The sequence below is a fragment of the Onychomys torridus genome, chromosome 15 (assembly GCF_903995425.1).
Source record: "Onychomys torridus chromosome 15, mOncTor1.1, whole genome shotgun sequence".
NCBI lineage: Eukaryota > Metazoa > Chordata > Mammalia > Rodentia > Cricetidae > Onychomys > Onychomys torridus.
The window spans coordinates 33,565,613-33,592,450 of record NC_050457.1 but is presented as its reverse complement, the minus strand read 5'-3'; the positions used below and the strand labels follow the sequence as shown (position 1 = coordinate 33,592,450).

General features: G+C 41.3%; 1 protein-coding gene across 1 annotated transcript in view; it reads left to right on the top strand.

The window, feature by feature from the left end:
• Window positions 1-26,838, top strand: part of LOC118596205 (ras-related protein Rab-3C) — a 105,119-nt gene that overhangs the window by 65,944 nt on the left and 12,337 nt on the right. The window contains exon 2 of the mRNA XM_036206952.1: window positions 14,401-14,525. Within this exon, the coding sequence (XP_036062845.1) occupies window positions 14,401-14,525 (125 nt within the window). The remainder of the gene's footprint in view (window positions 1-14,400; window positions 14,526-26,838) is intronic.

The following is a 26,838-nucleotide window of genomic DNA, read 5'->3' as shown; positions in this document are numbered from 1 at the left end:
GCCCATTACAGGTTGCATCATCTGATGGAAAAATCTGAAGGGCTGAATGGCAATTACACCCTACAGCCAAGGGCAAATGGCATCTGTTGGCTTTGACCTTCTCACATGTTCTTCTTTCCTGAGGCCAGAGTTCTCTACAATGACAAAAACGCTTTGCTCTGGTTTATTTGAAAACCACTGTCATTTTAAAGGTTACTGTGTGTGTGGTGGGGGGTATAACAATCTGTAGGACTAGGCTTCAGAAACATGTAATAAGAGGAATTGTAAAAGCAAATGTCCTGCTGTAAAGGCGAGCTTGGTTCTGGCTTCTTCCAATCCAAGGGCCAGAGAAAGGTCAGGAGCCACCACACACACACACACACACACACACACACACACACACACACACACACACACACACACCACACCACACCACCACCACCCCCCCCCACACACCACACCACACACACACACACACACACACACACACCCCACACACACACTCCTCACACACAGACACACACACACCACACACCACACACACACACACACACACTCCTCACACACAGACACACACACACCACACACACACACACACACACACACACACACACACACTCCTCACACACAGACACACACACACACACCACACACACACACCATGCACACACCACACACACACACACACACACCACACACACACACACACACACACCACACACACACACACCACACACACACACCACACACACACACCACACACACACACACCACACACACACACACACACCACACACACACACCACACACACACACACACACACACACACACATACACACACCACACACACACACACACCCACACACACACAGACACCCACACACACACCCCACACCCACACACACACACACACACACACACACACACACACACACACACACACGCAGTTAATCTCACTGGTTGCCCAGAATTCTTCTTTCCTTGTTTTCCCTGCATATCTTCTGTCTTGTCTTCCCTTTCTCAGCACTCAAACTAGGTGGATAGCCTGACAGCTACACTCCACTCTTTTCTCTCTCCTATCCTAAGTGAGTTCAGGTTGAAGTTATAAACACAATGGTGGCTTCAAGAACAAATCTCCAGGACCACCCCACCCCAGAGGTTCCTGCTGTCTCTGCCTGGCACAGTGCCCCTAGCCAGTTTCGGCCTGATTGTTTCCCTCATCTCTTCACTCCAGAGACCTCAGCTTCATTTGAGCACCTATCATCCTCCAGATCCAGGGAAGACCAGCTCAGGCTTCAGGTTGAAAGGTTGCTCTATTCACCTCTACCACTCCACCAGCCTTCTAAGCTTGACATTATCTTTGTAGGGAACGTAGCAGTGTGACTCCAGGGCCATATGCTGCCAAGACCTCTACTCTATTACAATGCCTATCGAAGTGAGGCCTGATAGTCAACGTCATCAGCCAACACTCTGACTTTCCACCAGGCCTTCTGAGTGAGACTATCCAGGCGAGTCTAATGCCTGATACATTTTGAAAAGCATCACTGGATGCTGCAGACACTTGGGCCTTCTGCAAAGTACTTTCTTCAGGAACCAGATGGCAAGCTCTCTGAAAACAGACCAACCTTCACAGCTATGTCCCTAGCTTCTAGCCCAATGTCTGGCAACATATTTTTTAGTTGAAGCAGAGATGATATTTTGGTTGGGTTTTTTTAATCCTACTTTAAACTTTATGGTTAGAGATTATAAAATACCAAGACAAATCACAATGAAAATTGCCTACAGAAGGAGTTTGCAATATTAGCCATTGTCATGTGGGAAATTAGTATCTACTTACCAGTAGTACTAGTTTCTCCCATTTATATAACTCTCTGTGGTTTTAAAACCCTTGGAAATCTAGTAGAAAGAAGGAAGATTCGTTTTTTGTTTTGTTTTGTTTGTTTTTTTCCTTTTCTAGAGGAGAAAGCAGAAGACCTGAAAAAATGGTCCTGGTTCTCCTAACCATGCACAAAACACTAGAATCCAGGAAGGAATTCAGTCTCTGGGGGCATGACACTGAAGACATCTTTGGTCCCCAGGCTTTACCTTTTGCACTTTCTCTTGCTTCCTGGACTCTGTCTGCTGAGTAGTATCCTTTCACTGTGTGATCCTGCACAGTCCCGAGAGCTACAGGGCCAAGTAACAATGCACCAGACCCTCTGAAACCATGAACAACATGACCTACCTCCTTTTATTTCTTTTAAGAAAGTATTTCTTGCCAGTTTTAATTTTCTCTTTTGATAACTCTCTGTTCAGGTCTCAAGCCAAATTTGTAATTGGGCCATTTTGTTGTTGTTAATGTTTGTTTTGACTCTGTTTCTTCTTTTTTTTTTGGGGGGGGGGAAGTATGTGATTATTTTTTAATTTTATTTTTTTTAGTATTTTTATTGAAATAAAATTACATCACTTCCCTTACCCCCTTCCTTCCCTCCAGTCCCTCCCAGTTACCTTCCCACAAGCACCCCCTCCATGTCTTCAACTCTCAAGCCTTGTTTTCTTTGATTATATTTGTTGTGAACCTGTGTGCAAGCACACACCTGTATATGTAAGCACAAGTACATGTAAGTTGAACATGCTGAGGCCATTTTTGTTGTCTGTTTGTATACAGTTTCAAGGCTGAGCACTCTGCATTAGGCAACCAAAAAGAGGGCTCATCCCTGGGAGAGACTAATTCTCCCTGCAGTCAATGGCTTCCTGTAGTTCTGTTTCTGTGAGTGGGACCCTGCAAAATGGTTTGCCTTTCATGTTAACATGTCCATTGATATTGCCCTTGTTCTGGTCTTGTTTACACAGCCATTCTGAAGAGAGACTTTTACAGCAGATTTCCTGATATTCTGACCTTTACAATCTTCACCCTCTTCTCAAAGTGTTCTCTAGGACAGACAGGGGAGCTGTGATGTAGATGTATCTGTTGGGGCTGGGCTTTCACGATCCATTGATCTCTGCATTTTGTCCAGTTGTGGTTTTTCTGTGATAGTCTCCATTTGCTGTAAAGAGAAACTTCTTTGACAAATGGGTGGTAGCTACATTTATCTGAGGGTAGAAGGAGAAAGTTTAGAATGTAGTAAGGAAATATGCTGGGCTAGCAAAGCAGTAGCCAATTCTTTTCTGAGGCCCATGACCTCACTAGCTCCCAGAAGCTGGCTAGGTTTCAAGTACTAATCATGATTTCACTCCTGTTGAGTGGGCCTTAAATCCAAGTAGACAACCTACATGTCCTTCAATAAATTAGTGAATAATGAAAATGTTATACATATACACAATTTAATACTATTCAGCTGTAAAGAAAAATGAAATGTGTAGATAAATGGATAGAACTAGAAAAGATTGTGCTGAGTGAGGTAACCCAGATCCAGAAAGATAAAGGCTGCTTGTTCTCTCTCATCTTTGATTCAAGGCTCCAAATCCTCAGATGTGAGTATAGAGCATAGAGTGGCCCCAGAAAACCGGAGAATATAAAGGTTCCCCATGCTCAGGTGGTGGGATGGCCTTGGAAGGGGATTACAAGGGCACATTGCTATGAAGGGGAAAATGGAATAACAGGGAGGAGGCTCCAACTGTGGAGGAGAGAAAGAGGTCAATACAGAAGGAAGGGCTCGAGTCTTAAAAGGTCTTATTAAATAAAAAACCTGGAGCCAGATATCGTGGTTAAAACCTGAGAGATCAGAGGAGTAGGAAAAGCCACAAGCTAACCTCACCTCACCAACTCCGCAACTTCCAAAGAGACCTACTCCTGTATACCCATGACTACATGCCTTTCGGTCCTGCCAACTCATTTCCTCTCTGCCCAGCTACATCACTTCCTCTTCCAGCCCAGCTCTGTCACTTTCTGTCTGTCTGTACAGACCTCCAGACATTTATGGTTAGTGATGGGATTTAAGGCGTGTGCCACCATGCTTGGGTCTGTTCCCAATGTGGCCTTGAACTCACAGAGATCCAAATGGATCCCTGCCTCCCAAGGAGTAAAGGCATGTGCTACCATTGCCTGACTTCGATGTTTAATATAGTGGCTGGCTTTTGCCTCTGATCCTCAGATAAACTTTGTTGGGGGACACAGATAAAATATCACCACAAAGGACAAACAACACCAAGGTTATTTGATAATGCTTCAAGGAATCATGTCATTATATTTACCTAAAATTATAAGAACAGGAGTTATTGTAATAAAGGAAATTAAGTCAGTTGGGCTAACAATGCTCCCCACAAGAACTATAGACTAGCAAAAACTCCAGGACAAGATTAAAAAGAACCCTCCTTTCTAAGGGTTGGTCAGGGTAGTCCAAGTGACCACCAAAATGAGACAGATTATCTATAAAGCCCTTGGTTTCCTCTCAGAGCTTGAAGGTGGCGGCCCCTGAGTGCTGAAGAGACCACACAATTAGGACAAAGGATTCAGATGACTCTAGGTGGGTCTGATGTGAAAGGCTCTTCTTGGCAGTCGGGCTTTCATGGTTTCAGAAAGTACAGTATAAGCTACCAAGTGAGGGAATCAATTAAACAGATCTACCCAGCTATAATACCTGTGAACCACAGCAATTGCCAGCATGCCCTGACATGTGCAAAGTGGCACTCACAGGCCAGTGGCAACTAACAGCTATCTAGTTGGACTGAAGGTCTTTTCTCCTTCTAAATCAACTGTCTTGGCTAGTTTGTCATAGCAGCAGAACACAGTGACTAACGTATCATCTCAATACATCCTCCTTTTCCTGAAGCTCACGTAGCAAAATGCTACACACTGATGGGTAGCCCACTCCTCCTCCTTGGAAGACCTGCTTCCCTCACAAGGAGAAGAAATTCTCTCCTCCTTGGCTTTACCCCAATATCTTGAGTGCCTCAGTTGTCTGAGGTTGGACTGAGCGTATATTGAGTAGAGCCACACACTGTGCAGAAAGGGTCAAGAAGGTTTTGATACCTGGGTGTGGGCAGGACAGGTTCTAGGTCCTCATCTCAGCTTCCCCTTCAGCAAGTCCTGACCTTTAGCCTGAGAATCAAGCTCATCTTGCCAAAGACCATTAATTCTTCCAAGGACACCATAATCTTGAAAGTCTGTGAAGTGTATGTTTCTAACATGGCTTTGCCCTCGTTGTATAAGAACAGCCAGACTTTCTCTAGCTGACAAATGTCTTCTTTGGTCATACTGCCTTAGGACAGACTTTCCATTCCTGTCTTTGTTGTCCAGAAGGGTAACCTTTGCTACTCTGAGTTATTTCTATTTCCCTCACAGGAGAGAAATGTTTAATTTTCCTACTACGCATACTATTTTAAAAATAGAATTTGACATTTTATGAAATTAAAATATGGTCAGAGGGCCAGGGTGCAGTTGATTGAGGGCTTGCCTGGCATGCAGAAAGCGCTAGGTTTGATTGCTAGCACTGCATAAAAACAACATAAAGTGAAAGCAGAAGATTAGAAAGCCAAGGTCATTCTTTGCTACCCAGTGAATTCAAGACCATCTTGGAGAAATGAGACTCTGCTTCCAAAAGGGGAAAACAAAAACAAATGAAAAATCACAAAACCACAAGTGACTGGGAAGGCAGGCCTTCTGAAAAAAAGATAAGGAAGGTATGTGAAAAAGAGCCAAAGGTTAGATTTAGACTAAAGAAGTGGAACCAGATGTGCTACAAGTTAACTCCTGGACCCCATGGGTGATGGTGGTTGTTGTTGTTGTTGTTGTTGTTGTTGTTGTTGTTGTTGTTGTTCTTCTTCTTCTTCTTCTTCTTCTTCTTCTTCTTCTTCTTCTTCTTCTTCTTCCTCTTCTTCTTCTTCTCCTGAACTGAATCCCAGTATCAGCTCCCAGCAGCAAAACTGCTGGAGAGAAGCAAGACCAACACACCCATTCAAGCACTTCCAATTCTGTTCATTTCTACAGTCAACTGAAGGACACTTTTGCACATTCAGAGATTTAGGGATTTCTCCAGGAAACATTCTGTTGTTGCTTTTTGTTATGAAAAGATAATCAGATATTTAGCATATGAATTTCTTCCCTCCCTGGTGGAAGCAGCCAGCTTATTTTGAAGAGAATTCGTGGGAGATTTGTGTGGTGAACCACGTCATTCTCTGAGCAGTTGTATCATTTTAGTCAGGTCACTTTACATCTGTAGCCTTGGCTTTGTTTCTAAACTGAAGGAGATGAACCAGGGTCCCTACACACAATGACTCCATAGTGTAAAGGTATTTACTCCCTGAGACGGTCCTGACTATTAGTGTTGGGCCAGAAAGGAAATGTGGCTCTGTAAGATTAGAATGAAAAATTAGTCATACAAAAAGCCTGCAGGTCTGCAAAGTCACACAGGCTACAGAGAGCCAGCATTTGCCTTCTGGTACCATGAACCCCACAGGGTTTCATAGGCTATGAAAGAACTCTATCCGTCATGCATCCTAAAATGGATGCAGTAGGTACTTGTCATCACAGGAGATGACGAGTCTCTTTCTGTTTCTGCTTGCTTTATATGCAAAATACCAGATTCCTTTGCCATACTCAGTCTGTCATTTGTTCCTTCTGACTTTAATTTGGAGTTACTGTCTGAGCACCTCTCATGTTCTAGATAGTAGGCTGAATGCAGAGACACAGCACAGAACAAGCAGTGGATGGACTCCCTAACAGTAAATGTGAACTACAGTCATGTATATAAGTGACAGCCAATGTGAGTGATGCCCAAGGCTTATGTGGGCCTACATTAGGGGCACCAGACCCAAGGGGATATGGGTAATAAGACTAGATTTGAGACAATGAGAACACCTGACAGATAATAAATTCATCTGAGATAGATGGTGACACACAGGTTTCTCACAAAGCTAATAAAGCATAAGTTCAATGATATATCTTAAATTGGATCCTTGGGAAAGGGAAAACCATTAACAGCCATTACTTTGAAGCCTGGTGAATTAGTCAGACCTAAGAAAACAATTTAAGTGGGGGAGGATTTATCTCTACTCACAGTCTCAGAGGCACATTGCTTCTGGGCCCATGAACATCATGCTGGGAACATCATGTGGGCGTGCACAATGGTTCACATCATGATGGACAGGAGGCAGAGACACAAGAGGCAAAGACAACATAGAAAGGGAGCAAGGCATGTCTTTCCAGGTCATATCTCCAGTGATGTCACCTACAATAGGTTCCTCCTCCTGGGTCTCCACCACCTCCTAATAATGCTGTCAAATTATGAAGGAATCCATCCATGGATTAATCATTGCTTTTGTCAGAGTCTTCATGATTCGACCCTTTCCCAAAAGCCCATCAGAAAGTGTCTTAGCTACTTTTCTATTGCTATGATAAGATGCCATGACCAAAGCAACTTATGGAAGGGAGGGTTTATGTACGGTTCCAAAGAGATAAGAGTCCACCATTACCAAGTTAGGGAAGAGAGGCAGTGGACGCGCATGGTGACAGGAACAGCTGAGAATTCACATCTCAAACCTCAAGCAGCAAGCAGAAAGGAGGCACACACAGGATGCTGGCCTGAGGCTTTAGAAACTCAGAACCCACCCTCAGTGACGCACTTCCTCTAACAAGACCACACCTCCTAAGCCTCCCCAAATAGCCTCACCAACTGGGGATCAAGTATTCAAATACTCCACTATGGGGGACATCTCATTCAAACTACCACAGTGCAGGGCATTGACCCACCATCACAGTTCCCCAGAGTTTTCTTGAGTGAGAGCAGCAGGAAATATCATATAGAAGGATTCAGAATGTGGAGGTAAACATGATAGAAAACACAGGATAGCCTTGAGAGGGCCTGGAACCTAGTCCAATGAGCCCTGACTGTCTCTGCCCTAAGGTATTTATAGAAACACCAAGGAGTGGCACAAAAGACCTCCCCCCAGCACAGCCAAGTGCAGACCATCTCAGACACTTACACTCAGGCCTGTGGTCCAATCATCCTCTCTTTAAGGACCTGCTGGGTAAAGCCACAAGGAACCTGAAAATGGACTCCCACACCACAGCATGTAACCAACCCTTAAACACTTAAGGGGACATTTAAAACCTCATGTCCAAACCCTATTGCCAGCACTGCCACCTCCAGAACATGTTGAAACGTTGGGCCCTTTTCCAGAAGAAACACTCTAAATGTGCCTTTGTAGGATTTTTCCAGAATTAGGCTCTAAGATAGAAGTTTGAATGAAATTAGTCTATTTGGAAAGTGTGACAAACACCTAAAAGCGTTGGGAAGTGAGCTGTGAAAGGGATGTTTCCAAGAAATGGTATATTTTCAAGCCAGCCGCTGTCGTGGGTGCCTAGAGCTTTTCCTGTTTACAAATTTGGGGATGAGAGATGTAGCAGGAGGGAAAAAAGGGAACTTGGGTATTGAGACAGCAGTTTCTACAGGTCTTTGGCTGAGATCTGCTCCTGTGTGTGTTATTTCCTTGTTATTTTTGGCCTTCCCTGCTGGACAAAACGCCCTTACCTTACTTTATGGAAAGCTGTAAAGTAAGAGAAGCAGACACAGGCAGCTGGAAGTCAGCCAGCACTGAAGCAGTGAGTCCAGGGGGAGAGGAGCATCTGCTGCAAAATACCCTGTATCTAACGCCGTGCTTGTAATCCACATTTTGTCTTAAATGGGCTCTTGGTCTTTTGCTAATTGTAAGCATCACAAACGTGAAACTTCCCACAGTGGTGATAGTTCTCAGTGGCTGAAAATGCATCATGTGTGGGGGAACTAAAGTATATCAGTGTGCTCCTACCAGAGTGGGGAAGAAGGGAAAGCTAGAAAGACACCCGGGGCCCCAGAATGGTGTTGAGTAAAAATGGATACACTAGTTGGAATGCCCAGGGCTGTGATAAAATGCCCGATGCACATGACTTAAGTGAAAGAAGGGTTCTCTCCTGGTTTCATAAGTCTTCACTCATGACTCCTCATGACTCCTCTGATCCACTGCTTTTGGGCCTGACACAGAAAAAACCTAAGGCAGAGGACAGCATTCACCTCATAGTGGCCAGGCACCAAAGAAGGTAGATGAGTACATGAAGAAGAATTTTGAAACGTTCTAACTTCAAAGGCACACCCCAGGTACCTACTTTATCCAGTGAGGCCCCCCTCCTCCTTTTAAGCACTCCCCAACAGTGAAATCACATTACAAATCCATCTACTGATTAAGTCAGAGTTCAAAGGATCCAGTCAACTTCCCCAAAGTTCATCAGTTGACAACCATGCCAACAATCCATGAGCCTGGAAGGAACATTTGATATTCAAACTGGAACACTGGCCTTCTCTCAACTAGGTGAAGACTGGATATCTGCAGAGCTCAGTGGGCTGCTTGTGCTACCCATCCTGGGACTGGGTGTGGAAGAGTGGACTCTTCCCAGGATGAACATACTCATGGGGACTGGAGAGATAACTCAGCACTTAAGAGCACTGACTGCTTTCAGAGGACTCTGGGCTTGATTCCTAGTACCTGCATGGTGGCTCTTAGCTATCTATAACTCCAGTTCTAGGGGACTCCAGCACCCTCTTCTGGCCTCTACAAGCACCAGGCCTGCATACCAAGACATAAATGCAGGCAAAAATATCCATACACATAAAACAACAAAATATTTTTTTTTAAAGGACACACTGATCCAACCATGCCTCCTGCTATCCACAGTGGCACAAAAAGGATGATAAGCACCGTTGGCCAAAGCAGCTCATGTGTTCAATTTTGCTGTCATCTAGGCACAGAAGCATAAACCACCCATGGAGGAGGAAGAGATGTCAAGTGAGAACAGTCATCCATCTACTCCTGGATCATCACCAGAGAGCTAAGAGTGAGGACAAAGGCTAAGAATGAGATTTCTAACAATAGCTATGTCAGCTTTTATATATTGTTAGATTTTTTTTAATGAGGATATACCAATTTTGACATGTGAAACCATCTCATTAAATAATAATAGTTGATATCAGTATTGGAAGGCAGTAATTCAATACTTTATTTTTTTCTTTGACATCTTCTTTAAGAATGAGTTACCATACATATAAAAGCCTAGCTCAGCTTCCTAAAACCACTTATTCCCATTTATTGCATACATCAACAATATTCCCTATGCCCTTGTATCTGTTTCCTTACTAGCTTCATCCAGTGCTGGTGAGGTCTGAGTTAACTGAACTTGGAAGAGTAACCATGGAGACTAGCACATGGTTTCTGATTCCATTAATCTTGTTGAGATTAGCAGTAAATCCCCAGGGAACTTTTGCAGTGATTCAGAAATAAATCATCTTTTCACATGTATATTATTTGGTGACAGCTCTTCTCTTTAAATGTGCATCTTCCCAACAAAGGAATTGCAGTTCTTCTAATTAGATGGTGAGAAATTCACTCTACAAATAAGAAATTTTACAAAATGCATCAAATAACCAAAACACAAATGTATGTAAATACCATACACAAAAAATGAAGATTTATTCAACAAAAATGTGCATTGCTCTTGCCGACATGCTAGAGGAAGGCTATTTACTCCCAGTTTAAAATGTACTTTTGTTGAGGCTAGGATGTGGCTCACTGGTAAAGTGTGTGCTTAGTATGTGCATTCCAAACTCAGAAACTCCCCCCTAGAAAAATTGCTTATGTAGGATCTCAGCTTGCAAATAGGAACTAAAAAGAAAGTTTAAGGTACTTTAATGAAAATCTCTAATTATCATTTAAATTATAGGAAGCAAAATGGATGAGTTTAGTGGGATTTAAAAAGCAGACGTTGTTCTAATCACTCTTGCCTCACCCAGAGCTGCCCCCCTCACACTGGTGATAAGGAGCCAGAGTAACCAAGGCCTAAGGCAAACATGGCATATCCACCACCCTCTGTAGCAGGCATAAACTCACCCAGTTCCAAGGTCTTATCAAACTTTTGTTCTCCTTGGCACAAATGCCACAGATTACAATTTTCACTTTATTTTAAAAGCATCTATAGACTTTTAACTTTTAAATCCCTAAGTTTTTAAGCTAATTATCCATTCTAATTATAGCATAGTTATAGAAAATACTCATTTCACATTACTTTTTTGTGTTGTAGAGCATACAAAAATTTTGATATTTATTACAGAACAACCAATAGGGAAGAGGAGAGTTCTGATAACCATAGGAAAACATGTTCTTGTTTTAGCATATTTCTATGCATTGTTACAAAATAAATGTCTGAGTGTCTATAAATGGGTGATCTAAAGTTGTGCCCTGCGATTCTGCAGGATACTCAGTGGCAGATGGAGCGTACTCACATGTGTTTTGTTATAGAAATAACCATTCTGTTGGCTGGCTAAAGAAAAGCAATATGTAGTACTGAGCTCAGTACCTTCATGACCTAGTGAAGGTCTCAGCCTCAGCTGAGTTTACACAGTTCACACTGTGGCACAGTGGTGCCCAAGGCACAGGAATGACACCCAGTTCACCCATTTCACACAGTGGGGTAAGTTTGCGGAGGTCAGAGGGCTGCTATAGTTCTTTAAGCAGGCATTGGTTTTCAACAAACTCAAGCCACGTCATTGACCACCCTGACACTAACCCCTTCCCCTTCCTGACAACTGTGACATGCTCCTATAAGCACTGAGTACCTAATTACCCCTTCAGTCTCTGATTCCTAACTATGCTATCAGGATTAGAACATGCCCCATTTAGGTGAAGACCCAAGCTGGAGCCTTTGCAAGCATCGGCTCATACTTGGTTTACAAGACATAAATACAGAGAGATAAATCTTAAAATAAAATAAAAACCACTAAGGAAATTGGTCAGATTTTAGGTCCTCTGAATGAAAATGTGAACTTTCTTAGCAAAAACACATGAGTGAAGTGACTCAGGTGATGCCATCTCGTCCAGACCTTCCCCTCACTTCATTTCCTGTCTGCTAAGGCACCTTTCAGCCCATAACACCCCCAACAGCCACAACCAGCTTAGCAACACATCCGGGTCTCCCCATGGTCCTAACTATGACCCAGATAAATAACCAAAATGTCTGTTGAACATTTAATCCAAATAAATGTTACCAGGCTCCCCGACCTACACCTGACAATAATGTTATTGTGATTTTTTTTAATGGTATTTTCCTTTATAAACGCTGCATCCCTGAGCTTCCATGCCAAGAGGTCTTTGTGACAGGAGTCTGCTCTTGGCCACCAGCTTATATAAAGGAACTCTTATTTGGCCCTATCGTGCAGTTGTCCTTTAACTTCCTTACCTGGACAATAACATTAGTACTTGAGTTATTACACACATTCAGATATGTGGGATTTCTAAACTTTAATTTATGATGAATATGCCCATTTTTGTTTTCTGTACATAGTATGGTGAAGAAAAAAAAAGCATAGAATGTAGAGCTTATGTCTTTATTTGCCCAGTATATGGGTGTCTTAGTCACTGTTCTTTCTATTGCTGTGAAGAGACACCGTGACCAAGGCAACACTTATAAAAGAGAGCATTTAACCGGAAGCTTGCTTACGGTTTCAGGGGTTTAGTCCATGATCCTCATGGCATGGAGATGGCAGCATTCATGGCACTAGAGGAGTAGCTGAAAGCTACATTCTGTTCCACAGGCAGAAGAGAGAGAGTGAGAGAGAGAGAGAGAAAGAGAGAGAGAGAGAGAGAGAGAGAGAGAGAGAGAGAGAGAAAGAAAGAAATATGCTGGGCATGGTATGGGCTTTTGAAACCTTAAAGCCCACCCCCCAGTGACACACTTCTTCCAACAATGCCACACCTCCTCCAACAAGGCCACACTGCTGCTCCTTCTAATCCTCAAATAGTGCCACTCCCTGGTGACTAAGCATTCAAATATATGCATGCACCTAGGAGAGCCATTTTTATTCACCTACAATAGGCACATGCAAATGCCACTGTGGGCACATACTTTTCACTTGTCAGAATCAGAATGGTCATTTCCCCTAGATTTTTCTGATGAACTATACTATGCTTCTGCAGTGTCCAGGTGGAGTCAAAATTGTATTAATCTCACCTGAAAATTTGGGTTCAGACCAGAAGAATTCTGACATAAAACCTTATCTGCCTCTGCCTTTCTTCCCAGGAGGGAGAAACACAGCTCACAGCTCGCTGAAAGCTCACCTTGCTGCAGCTGACAGCTCTTTGCCTTTTCTTCTCTGAGTTGAGAACAACTCATCTCTATTTTCTATTCAATAACTCTGAAGGACTTGACAATTGTCAGCAAGACTCCTGAGCTTTCCTGACAGTCCTCAAATCCATCCTTTTGGAGTTTAGTCATTTGTTAGCTTTTCAGGATTCTAGCGGCCATCCCCTGGCCACCTACTGGCAATAGATATCCCCACAGATCCTATCCTGCTTTTCTTACATAGTAGAAAGAAAGACCATGGCTTCCTCTCTCTAGGGTTCTGCTCTGGACGACAGCACCCCGGAACTTTATTTCTCAAACTTTTAATGAGTAGCAGGAAATGAAGACATGTTAGGGGCCCAAGATTGAAACACATGCCACCTGGGGAGACTTCCAAGCTCTCCTGTTTAACTAGCTGTGTGATCTAAGAAGTTATTTAACATTTCTCCAACTCATTGTCCTCCACTGTGAACTCATACACCAGCTTCTCCTTAAACAGCCTATGAACTCAATGAATAAGGTGTAGGCAAAGCACTTAGATTTACCATGCTGTAAATGACAACTACCACAGTTGTTATCTAAGTTTCAAAACCAACTGTTGTTTGTAACATGATCTGTACACTATGGGCCTCATATGAACTCTAGAAATCTATTCATAGCAGGTAAAAATGCCAGCCCCACTATACTGTTATTTTATAATAATGTGACTTGATTCTTTTAACTGCAAGGTATGAGTACAATAGTATTATGATTGTTGTTTCCAAATCATCATTTCCTCTGATTTCCAAAACCCGAGTTGCCTTTGCTCCTTGTATGTGTGTGTGATCAAAGGAAATGATGTTTTTATTTTCCCTTGTGTATGGATCTGTCAACAGGGCAGAGGAACCAACCATCTCCATGTGTCCGGAACTGAGATGGTTCTGGAGACACAGGATTTCTACTGCAAGAACTAGGAAGATCTTTTGTCAGCTTAGCCTTACTGCTATCACACAAGCCAATGTAGATCTATGAGAAGAGGGTGTGGGAGTGCTGATCCCATCAGATACAAAACAGTCCTTGGTACAACACCCGTTGCCTTCCTTGACTGCCTTTCTCCTGTGCTGGGGTCAAACACAAAGCCTGAGACATACTAGATAGTCTCATATCTTCTGCCACTGAGCTACACACCTAGCTTTGATTTTTGATTCTATCAATTCCTGGTAAGAATCCAAGCAACTGCACTGAAATAATTAATTCTAAATGTCAAGCATCCGGGCTTCATTTTTACCATGATCATGCTCTCTCTAAGGATTTGTTCCTCAATTAATGCTTTTCCATTTCCGTCTGATCATTCTTGTACTTGTTATTTTTCTTTCAGGTCAACTCAGATCAAAACCTACTCTTGGGATAATGCCCAGGTTATCCTGGTTGGCAACAAATGTGACATGGAAGACGAACGGATCATCTCAACCGAGAGAGGCCAGCACTTAGGAGAACAGCTTGGTAAGACACAAAGTTCAAAAGAAAGAAAGCTTGGTCATTGTCTCACTGAAATGAGTCACAGGTGTGTGTGTGTGTGTGTGTGTGTGTGTGTGTGTGTGTGTGTGTGTGTGTGTGTAAAGTTTGTCAATGGACCTTGAAAGACAGCAAGCCCTGTGTAAGCCATGAGTGTGTTTCCTCTCACCTTCTGTAGGCACAATTAGAAAAGAACATGATAGCAAGAACTTAGAGCAGGAAAGTTACCTGGCATGAGCAAATGAATTGATCTGAGGGACAATCCCAGGCCTGCAACCTCACGCACACTTACATGGAAAGGAGAGGAACGAGAGGGTCACAAAGCACCTTGACTCCAGAGGACACTCTCACTCTCCTCTGCATCTCACCCCTTCTCCTCTTCTGTAATGATGGCCTCAACTTGAAATTGATCCCAATAATGAGTTGCAACCCAAAATTTGAAAACCCCAACCATGTAACAAATGATCGGAGCTTTTCTCTATTATTGGAGCATGAACTGTCAAAGCACAGCCAATCCCCATGGGTTAGTCTACCACTGGGAAATCTCAACAGCTGAGCAGAGTCCATTCTCCAAACTTTATTATTTCCTTGTGAGATCAATGAGCTCATTACACTGAAGGTTGTTAATGGATGACCACAGGAATCTGTCCATGAGACTTCCCTGGAACCAGCTATGAAAAGATCACTAGACTGATATTTAACCTTGCTATAAATGCTCATTAGCTTTTATATTCTGTCATAGGACCTCTCCAAATGCTACCAGTGTTTGAGAGTCTTAGAAACTTGGTGACTTTTCCTAGTCCCTCAGGAAGATAGAAGTGGACATGAGCATGTCATCTATGTAAGAGAGAAAGGAAACATGGGAGGACATTCCTATGTTGATTCCTTGGGCTCTCGTTTGCTTGCCCTGTATTTGTCATCTAGTTAGACATCCACCTGGGAGAAGGAAGTGCTCCACAGAAGAAGGCTGTCTTTATAAATAAAGTCAAAAATTGTTTGGCTCCAGGAAAAATAGAGTAACAAATCAAGAGCAATTCAATGTCATTGTCAAAAAAAGCAGGTGATATATAGCTTTATGTTTAACAATCTAGTAAACAACTTGGCTGTTGAGAAGATCAAGTATGGAAGAGATATTAGAATGACAGAAGTACGCACACGCACACACACACACTGTACCTTCACGTACCCTCTCCATTCACTGCACAGATGTGGGAAAGCTTCTCAAATCATGAGGCAGATGGATCTTATGCTCCCATGCAAATTCTTCCAATAGTCTCTAATTGATTATTTTTTTTTTTGGCTCTTTAGTCAATAAAACTCAGCAGTTGTCATAGCAACCAGCAAATGTGCCTTCTTAGAGAGTCATTTATCTCCAATGTGGTTCATTCTCCTCTTGACTACACACCCTCTACAAAGGATCAGGAGAGACAATTCTAAAAACTAATAACTTTCAATCTAAATTACAAGCTCTTGAGAGGTTTTACTTAAAAAAAAAATTAACAGTAAAATTCCATTTCTCAGAGATTAGGCATTGCTTTTCTAAATGTTATTACCACATATTGCTAGGCGGCTCAAAACAACTGCTTTATTTATTTGTTTATGGTTAACTTTCCATTACTGACATTTACTTCTGTATATTCTTTACTCGTCCAAATGAGGAGACTGGACAAAATGGTACTATAGCGAGGTCTCTGTAATTCTTGCAGGAGAGGGGTGCTCTTGTAAATATGGTTTATTATTTTAGGTCGCCAAACCTGTTTATTAAGTGTTCACTATATTCTGGGTACTAGGCATGCAATTTGGTAGATGACCTTACCTTCTAGAAACAACAATTATAGATCTGTGAGTGACAACGTAGACAGTGAGCATTTCCCTGCCATCCCTCTCATGGATGTTTTCTTCCATTTGGCCCTGAGAAGTAGTCCTTCATCATCAATTCTGGTGCTCCACATCCCTTCACCCTGTCCAGCACTGGGTTCCTTCTCCTGGGTAGTCATCTCCTCCTCCATCTGCTTCTTGCATACCTGGCCCACCACACCACTCCCTACATACTTCCTAGGAAGTTCTTGTTCACTGTGAGGTTTTAACTTGACTTAGCAACAGACAAATTGCATCCCAGCAGTGAAGCCATGATTAAGATTCAGGTACCTATTTCCAGTTGAATCAACTGGGGTTTCAGAGGAATTTATCAACAACAACATCAACTAGCTGTCCAGTCCCCCTACACACACACACACACACACACACACACACACACACACTTACACACACACACACACACACACACACACACACGTTTTGAAAGTTATATTATAAACATAAATTTTTATGACTTTCATTTAATAATTTTTTTACCACACCAACTTCCATGGTAGGCATGTTTGAAGAGGGTAAACCACTGCCCAAGCTGACCATGATTCTTAGGCTGACATTCTCCCATGCATTTTTAAGCATTTGGTCTATTACAGCACAGCCTATAACAACATATAAAAGACTTTGCATTTTTGATTTATGTGATTTAATGTTGTCAGTTACAAACAGATTCCATCTTATAACTTCAGTTTTAGATAGAAAAAAAAAACATTAAAAACATTCAGTGAGAGGAAACAGAAGATAAAGCTAAAGATAACAATTTTTCTTAAAATAACATTAATTTACCTGGGAGAAAAAAAATAACAACAACCAAAAAGATGGCCACGTGGAAAAGAGTCTATGTTGCTTTGGAATCAGAGAGAAGCTCAATGCTAATCAAATAATAGGAAAACTGTTTTTATTATCTCTGAAGGGAAGAAATGTTTAAGTTCCCCAACACAAGTCAAAGAAACAATTTTGAGAAATTAAAATTGATTTCTGAAAACTAGTTATTATTTATTACTAGTTTGTAAGGATCTGGTTTTGATATATTTTAATTTATATTAATACGTCTAATAAAACAAATAGTGGATAATATTCCCAGTGACTTTTCATTCAAGTAATATTCATGTTCTGTGAGGCTCAACTATTGAATTTCAGCCTCTTTCCTGTGTTCAACCTCTTGTCCCACACAGGCACCCTACAAAACTTTCAGACAACCACAGTATATACACACATTTTACCATCTTTCCAAGCTAAACTATTTTCTTCCCTTTATTTTGCCATTTAATGATTTTTTTTGTCTTAACTGTTTATTTGATCACCATTTTTAAAAATATCTATATTGAGGTTGGAAGTGAAATGTTTATTTTTTTTTATGGAGCTTCAAATATGCTTCCTACATCAGAAATGCTTTCCAATACTAAGAATACATAAAGCAAAAAGAAGAACAGTGATGTGAGATGTGAGTTTATCATGAAAGAAGGGGCCTGCCATGCAGGGGTTGGACAACTTCTTCAGGAAGGGATACAAAGACGGACAGAAAGACATCTACATCTGTGAATTCTAAACCACATATATTTGATAATTATTTATTTAAGTAAACAATTCTTTTAAGGCAATCATCTTTTTAAAATAGGAAAAGGTAAAGCCATGGAATGAAGTACTCTTTCACATAACACTATCACTGGATATGTGGGCTAGTCATTGTTTTCTAAAAGATAGAGATAAATCAATGAAGAAAAATCCCAGAACTAGCTGATAGGACTTGCCTCTGTGGACTCTGTGTATTTCTCTTCCATCCAAGGCAAGAGGTGGCCACATTGACTCTGGGGCTCAAGTGTCCTTGAAGAAAAGTGTCCTGAAGGATATAAGGCATTATTAACATCCAGTTGGGAAAGTCTACCTCTGGACTTCAGTAACTCTGATTCTAGTTGTAGATGAGCCTAAGTGACCCCAATCAAGGTTCTGATTTTGACTTTGGCATTCTCAAAATTCACTCTTGAAAATCTTGGTTCTCATTGTTAGCCACGGTAGGAGAGAAAATAGAAGAAACTATGTGTGCTGTTGTCTGCTTGTGGGAGCTCTGAGCTTTTGGGATCCTTGCGCTGGCTCTAAATAACTCCTGCCAGGGGAAATGATCTTAGTAATCTGTCCCAGAGGGCTAAGCTATACTCCAGGCATCATAACTTTTAGTCATGGAATAGGTTTCACTAGATTTAATTTTATCTTAAAGTCCAGGAGGAAATTGAGGATATGTAGCTAGTAAACCTACTTACACTCTTTTCTTGAGTCCTGTGATCATCCACTGATCCTGTGATCCCATGAAAGAAGCCAGGAATGATTTAGTTGTTACTAAGAATGAATTCTCCTAAGTAAAGCCTCACTTGTGGTCAAATTTTCTCCTTCAAAATGTATTCATCAAATTGTTACAGACATTTTCAAGGTGAGATGCAAAAAAGAGATTGTGGACCAAGATGTTGTTCATTGGTCCAGTAAGGATGCAGAGAAGTCCACCAGTAAGCCAAGGATTCTTCCTGAACTGCCCTAGAGTCACATCATGAGATTGCTTCTTGATGGACATAGGAGACAGATGCTTCACAATGAAATGTGGGAATGTGATACAGCATGATTTTCATTAGCTCATCCATTCAACCTTTCCTTCTTCCATTCAACATTGTTGAGCATTCATCCTTGGCTAGGCATAGGTAGTTAGGATATTCTAGTCTATAGAGGGACACAAAGGCAGTGAGTGACTTTTACAAGCCAGCTTATAGTTTTCCAACATAATTGAAGACCTAGTTTTAGAGGAGGTCAGGATATTAAAATCATCCCCATTCAGAGGCATGGAGAAAGGCCAACATTGACAGTGTTTGCAGCAGGCTTGAAGGATTAAAAAAAAAAAAAAAACAGGATTTTTATGGATGAACAAAGAGGGTATGTTACTTTTATGAAGGAGAACCCATGTACTAGAGAGGTCTAAACCCATAGAAAAATGTCCTATCCCTGAGAGGCCATCTACCAGAGTGAAGAGACTGTGATTGGCTGTACAGTCTTAGGAACGAGTGCCAGATTTAAAGAATAGAATTTCAAGATTAGATTTCACAGACTAAGTACAAAGGTATTATTCCTAAAATTGGGGTGTTTAATGTCAGGCAGAGTATAGGAAGAAAGTATTATACATATTTACCCATATCTCAACATCAATTTTTCAGGTATTAGATAGGTTGTTACAATACTATGTTATATAGCTTATAAAACTAATCTTCATGTATTAGAATAGCATTGAATCATTTTAAAGCTGTTTTATATAATAGTGACTATCCTGAAGCCATTGGTTAAAAAGTAGATTGAATTGAAGATGATGGACAAGAAGCATGAGTCCAGCAGGAGTGCAGCATATTATAGGCACATGGCCAGGGTATCAGTCCTGGATATACAACAGCATTATTCAGGGAACATTAAAAAATCAGGCCATGATTCTTACACACACACACACACACACACACACACACACACACACACACACACATACATGCACACACCAGAAAAAACATAATCTCTGAAAATGGGGCATGTTCTATTTAGCTTTCTATTGCTGTGATAAACATGACCCAAAGCAGCCTGAAGACAGGCTTATTTGGCTTGGTGATTACAGTCAGTCATCCAGGGAAGAGAGGCAGGAACTTAAGGCAGGAACTGAAGCAGAAACCATGTTGGCTAACTTCCCGGCTTGCTTCCTCTGGTTTGCTCAGATACTTTTTTATACAAGCCAGGCCAACCTACCCAGGGTAGTACTAGCCACAGTGGGCTGGGTCTTCCCAGGTCAATTAGCAATCAAGGAAATGCCCCCACAGACATGCTCAGAGGCCAATCTGATGGAACAAATTGGTCAAATGAGATAAGGACGCCTATGTACATGTCAAGTTGACAAATACTATGAGTCCATTCCTTGTCAACTTGGCTGCACAAACACATCACTAAAGTTAAAGAAGCATACACAGCCCTGAAGACCAACCCCCTCCAAGATAACAGTCTAAAGGCTTCTATAGCTTTGATTCACAGACAGTTGCAGGACAGTGGGAACTTGGAGGCTCTTTGGCGGGAATGGTGGCTTTGTGTACGGCATCATGCAAGTAGCCACTCCCATTCTTTTCTATGAAATTAAATAACCTTCTTAAAAGTTGCTTCCATCAAATCTATTCTTGTATGACATAAGAATTATATATGAAAAAGTAAGGTGAATATTAAGAACCAGTCACTGTGACTCTCTGTGCTCACACTGTTAACTACTGTTTTCGGTGGTTTGGTGGCACACACACACATACTCACACACCTAATCTCATTTCATACTCATCAGTTTCTCATTACAATGTAAGTTCTACTAGCCAAGGGCCATTTAGTAGCCCCAGCACCAAAACTGGTGAACCATAAGCAGCCAGTGGCAGACACACTCCCATCTTGGTCATTTTTCAAGCTGAGACCATAACATTGCCTCCAGGCACTCCAGTTTAATGAAGGATGATTTCCCCCTCCCCTTCATTTTTTTTTCTAATATTTTCTCCTTGCCCTTGCAAAACAATTCCACAATAAAAAGCAGGCTGAAGAGTCAGCAACTCTAATGGGATACAGTTATTGCCTCAATGCCTATTTTTAAAACTCAAACCACCTGCTCCACATTTGCACTGACTGCTCCTCAGCAGTTTTTAAAGATTTATTTAAACCTTAATTGTAGTGTTTATGAAGGGAAGAGGATTGCCAACTTCTGCAATTGGCAGGAAGTCCCAGCAATGCCATTTAAATGTTCTAAGTACCTGGCTGTACCCAGCTGTCTGCGGAGAAGTGCAGACACCCTACCATTATTTCCCCTGGCTCACATTCTTTCTGGCTAAGTTTTCCCAGGAGGTAGAAAATAGGTCAAGGATATTCTATAATGTGTTTGGTATACGTAGATATGGTTACATCCACCTATTAGAAAAGGAAGGGGCTTCTGTCCACTTTCTCCTGGTCCTGTGAGTTTGCCATGTGGATAGCTCTTGATCTATGTTTCATGACTCTGTGGATCACTGTTCTCTTTATTGGCAGCCAAAATTCATTCCTCAGAAAATGCTCTTTATGAATGGAGAGGCCATAGGTCCTATGCATCCCAGATTGCTTGGGATGGGTCCAGCCGATGCTCATGTACCAGTAAATACACATAGCACTCCTTTCAAGCTTAAAAGCCAATCATTTGGAATGACAAGAGGCCTGGCCTGGCCCAGGACACCACACCCTACCACACCTTTAAGTGATATACCCAATTTGCTCTTTAAGTCAGTGTTCAAATTCTTACACTCCCCACTGAATGAATTTCCAAGACCTTTGCAAATCCTTGTTTTAACAATCAATTTCTTTAGTCAACAAAACTAACCCATGTAGCCTTTTCTAGACTCTTTCTTACTACTTCTGATCCCTACCAACATTTGACCCCTGGGAAATCCCCATTCCTTCCAAGAGCCACAGTGTGAAAAACTGTGTTTTCCCTGAAGAGCTTCCAGTCTCTCACCCTATGTGTACATCCTCTTTGTTTTCTTCCTTGAATGTGACTCAGAACCCACGTTGACCCTTTATCACAGGGTGACCTGACTGGTGTGTCCTTCTCAATCCTACACACATATCCATCTTTGTGCACTATTTAAAATGAATCCAGTTTCAGGTAATAAAGACCTGTATAAACTGCTGGACTCATGCTTCTTTTTTATACAACACATAAGTGGTAATTGTTAAGAACAATGTTACTAAAATTTTAAAGTTGGATATGAGAAATGTAAACTGCTTCATTTTAATTACCAGCACTGCAAAAAAGAAAAAGAAAAAGCAACAAGCCAACAAACAAAACTCATCTAGATGAGTGTGATGTGTTCAGTGTTGAAACTTGAAAGGGCTCAAATCCAGGATGGTCTGATGCCGCTGGCAGAGGTCCAGATCTGTTTATTAGCTTTGCACCCTAGTCAGTGTGGTTTTCTTTCTCTCAAAGTAAAATTATCATAACTGAGAGCAGTAGAGAATAAATCCCAATAGCCTAACTCACAGGAGACTGATTTCTAATTAAAAATGTCTATTATTATTTGCCCCCAAGAAACGTAAATGCTGCACATTTGTGAATACAGAATGTGTTTGACTTAACCATGGTATTATGCCCCATAAACTTACCAGTAATTTGAAAATATCAGAGGCTAGAAATGATTTTAATACATGTAGCCTACCAAACATCATAGATTAGTAGAGCCTCCCGTTAACATGCTCATACAGTTAAGTCAGCCTATATCCAACATAAACCCTAATTTATGTTAATGTTGGCTATCTCATGTAATTTACTGAATGCTGTCCTGGAATTTAAAAATAGCACCATTAAACAAATTGTCAGCCAAATGTCCCAGTGATATTTTCTCACTTACTTCATATTCTAGTGATTGTTTCTAGTTGGCAGGCTTAAGGGAATGCCATTGAGTAGTGCAGGCTCTCTCATGCTCTTGGAGTGTGCAGGCAAAGCTACATCCACGTGGTTTCATATAGACCCTGTCTCCAGTCCTCTAAATTGCAGTGATTGCTCTCTTGCCTTTGCTCCTTACCCTGCCCCTCCGGCAGATCCCCTCCTTTATTCAAAGATGGCCTCACCTTGGAAACTTGTGATTTATTGGGTCACAGGTAAACAAGAGCTCATGCCCTCCATGTTGGAAATTTAAGAGACATCCTTGGTCCTTTATAGATTTTGAAAGGGTCCCGGTCTCCCCAGAAGTCATTTGTGAAGGTTGTGTTGGGTGAGTTGCTTCTGTAGATTGTTAACCGTGTGTACTTTGTGGCACTTACTAACTTTATTCTCAGCAGGGGACTTTCTCTAGTATCTCAGATCCAAACCCCAGCATTACACTCATTAGATGCTGGTGGATGCTTCTTCCCTACACACATACAAACCATGGTATTTCATCTATGAAAGCCATTCAGGTAGACTTCCCTACTCTGTCTAGACACTACCGCCTCTCCTGGCTTCCTCTTTTGCCTTTAATTACTTTCCAATCACCCAGATTGGCTTGATTTGACAAGGAAGTGATAGCTGAAAGGAAGAATTCTAAAGACTGAAAGCATTTATCATCTTCTCCTCTGCCAAAGTCCAAAGAGCAAATCGTTTGCTTCTCGAGAATTTTTTTCTAAATACAAGCTATCAAGAGAAGAGATGAATTAGTTGTAATTTTCAGAATTTTTTACCATAGAAAGGAAATTCATTTAAGCGAAGCTTCACATAGCTTTTTGTGTTTACTCTGGACAGGTAGAGCTGCCTGTGGATGGAGCTAGATTAGGATTTTAGGAAAAATTTTCTGACTTTTAGGAATTGCTATCTGGGTAAATTTGCTTAAAGTGCCAAATATAGTTGCATGGCAATGTCTTTATGAAAGCCATTCTCTGTAAAATAAATATATACCAATAATAATTGTTGAGCATTGAGGCATAGCTTAGAGTCCCCATGACTGTTTTTATGAAGCCAACAGAGGCTATTCTGTAATATTTGGGTCTAGCACTAACAGAAGACGTAAGGCAGACATTAAGAATGTTCTGGAGGAAAAAGCATGGCCAGTGGAGCCAGACTTTAATCTTTGCCAGGATTTTCCATAGGTGTGACATAGCTACATGTCTCACCTGTGAAATGAATATTCTAAAGGTGCTACTTCATACTGTCTGTACCCAAAGCAAGGAAATCAATGTAAAAGGCATAGTACAATTATCCATAAAGATCCCCATCTGTGGATGTCACAATGAAACCTCATTAGTTTGTTCTCTGCTGCTTGAAAATGTATTATATTCACTGCTCTATTTCATGGGCATCTCTTACAAAAAAAAAAAAATGTAATCTGCTAATTGATAATGCATATAAATGCTATTGCAAATTGAAAATCCTATACAAAGAACAGTTATTAATGTTCATGTTGACAGTTCATTAAGAGGCTAGGGTGGAAATTGTCTCCTTTATCATTAAAAGCCTAATGAAATGTTAAGGAGTTACAAAGAAAATGTTTGATGGATTTAAGGGAACAAATTCTATTTGGAAATTTTTTGCATACAAACAGTAGCTCCTGCATCATGAATGACCCTTATCTCTCTGAAAACTAATCTGAGAGAAACTTGATTTTCTTAGACTTTACGAGTTTTATAATTTGAAGAAAAGCAAAAGTTATTAGTGGGAGTGGAACAATTCTATACTTCTTCCTATTTTGCAGAAACACCTCCCCTCATAGGTAAATAGGAATGCTTTAATTGTTTTAATATAACGAGTTCTCCACAGAGCAAACCTGAAATGATATAGTACGGAATTCCATGCTTGGTAAACTTCATCTAGAAATAATATAGCTGACAAATTATTTACAAGTTCAGCCACTGTATAACAAAGAACAAAGGAATAAGTGATTCTCTTCCCTTCCATTTCCAATCTACCAGCTTCTCCCAACCAATTAATAGCAATCAATCCTGTAATTAGCTAACATCTGCTAGACACCTGCTTCTACTAGATAATGTGTTAAATATTTCCAGGAATAGGGAGAAACCCCATAAGGGGTGAACATTTTAACTGGAGAACAAAATGTACCTAGTAGAGGGGACTGACAGGGAATGGAGAGTGACAGGCTCATTGGATACAGAATTCCTTCTCAGTGTCATGAAGATGTTCTAGAATTGGATTTTAGTGGTGGTACAACATTTTATCCTAAAGCTGTGAATTATACCCTTCAAAATGACTAGAATGCTGAATTTTGCATTATATAACTTTTGTGACTGGTATAAAACATTAATTAAATCTCAAATATATACTAGAAAAGAATCACCAGGGAGCCGGAAATGTTCAGGGTGAGTTGGCTCACCAGGTAAGACCTTAGAGCTATTATCCAAGGGAACTCAGCACTCTCTGGAAGACTTCAAACTGAAAAGGCTACAGGGGATGAGCAAGTGATATAAATGATTAAATAAGTGAAGCAACCAGGTATGAGATTGAAACATGATTGGTTGTACATCCAATACATAGAAAAAAAACATTTTTTGTAAAAATAGTGGAATGCTTTTGACTTTTTCTTGAACAAAGATGCCCTTCTCTGTTTAGCTTCCACATTCCCACCAAAGATACAGATATGGGTACCAAGGAACCCACAAAAGGATGCAAAGACAACAAACAATTGAAACACAGGTTTCATGTCAGGGACAACAGGAAGTAAGGGCGGGACAGTGGTCAGCCAGACAGAAGCTCTGACAAATATGTCAGATGCTAGCTCATTGGGTTAAGGATGCCAGGGTATAATGATCATCCCAAAACTTGACTATATACCAGGAAGATCCTGATTAAAAGTTCAAAGGTCTTGGGAGCAGATGTAACACTCAGTGAACTCTAGTTTGGTTGGAGAGAGAAGATGTAGGGTAGGGTTCAGGGGAGATTCTGGGAGACTCTTTTGGGAAGAGCCGCAGCAGGGTGGCCTTTGAGTCATTTACCAGATGTGGAAGGGACAAGCTTGGTAGAAGTAGATGATTGGATAGGTAGGTCTAGGCCTGAGAGCTGGGGGAAGTCCCAGAAGGCGCAGAGTGAATGCTCACCTAAGAACTTAGGTTTTACTCAGTGGAGAATGAAGAATTCCTACAGCCTGTGCAGACTCAACTCCAGAAAACTCAGGCAACCCCTTTCTTATCTGTGATGGAGCCAGAGTATTCCTGACTCTGAAGGAGGCTAAACTACAGTACAGTATGGAAGGTTAAGGGCAGGAAGGAGACCTTGTCCATGTAGGCCAGCATTCATCAACACTGTATGATGATGAGCCTTGCATACGTTCTGAATCTCACCATTAAGCCTGGCTGGCAACCAGAACTCAGAGCATAGAAGATCTGTCCATTTTGCTGTTGTCTATTTTTATCAACATTAGCCTTGGGCCGAGCTCCTGTTCCAGCTTCCGGCTGTTTTCTCTGGCCGTTCTACAGGGAAGTGGGTCAAACCCTCATCCCCACCCCCTCCTAAAGTCTGTCTCCTGGCTGGGTCCCAACATGGGACCAGCTAATATGACAGTTGGTCCTGCTGCTTTGAAGCCCTGACTTCTGGCCCAACTGTCACCTGCCTGGCAGCACAGTGGTCTTTGCCTGTAGCTCTGGTTCATCTGATTCTGCAAGGAAAGTGAAGATGAGACCCTGTAGCCAACACAATGAAGAAATGGAAGATAGGATGGGAAAATCATCAAGAATGTAAACTGTTAGAAATGAAATGATTCATTGCAGTACAGTCTGAAAAGTCACAGGGAAACAGGGCACTATCATGATTTTTTATTTCAAACCTTAAAAGGTCAGAGAGCTCAAATAGTGGCCAAGAATTCTTTCCTGGGGTGAATAAAAAGATTTTTTTAAAAATCCACTATAGTGAATATAGAGTTTTACTATATTAACGTGAAAT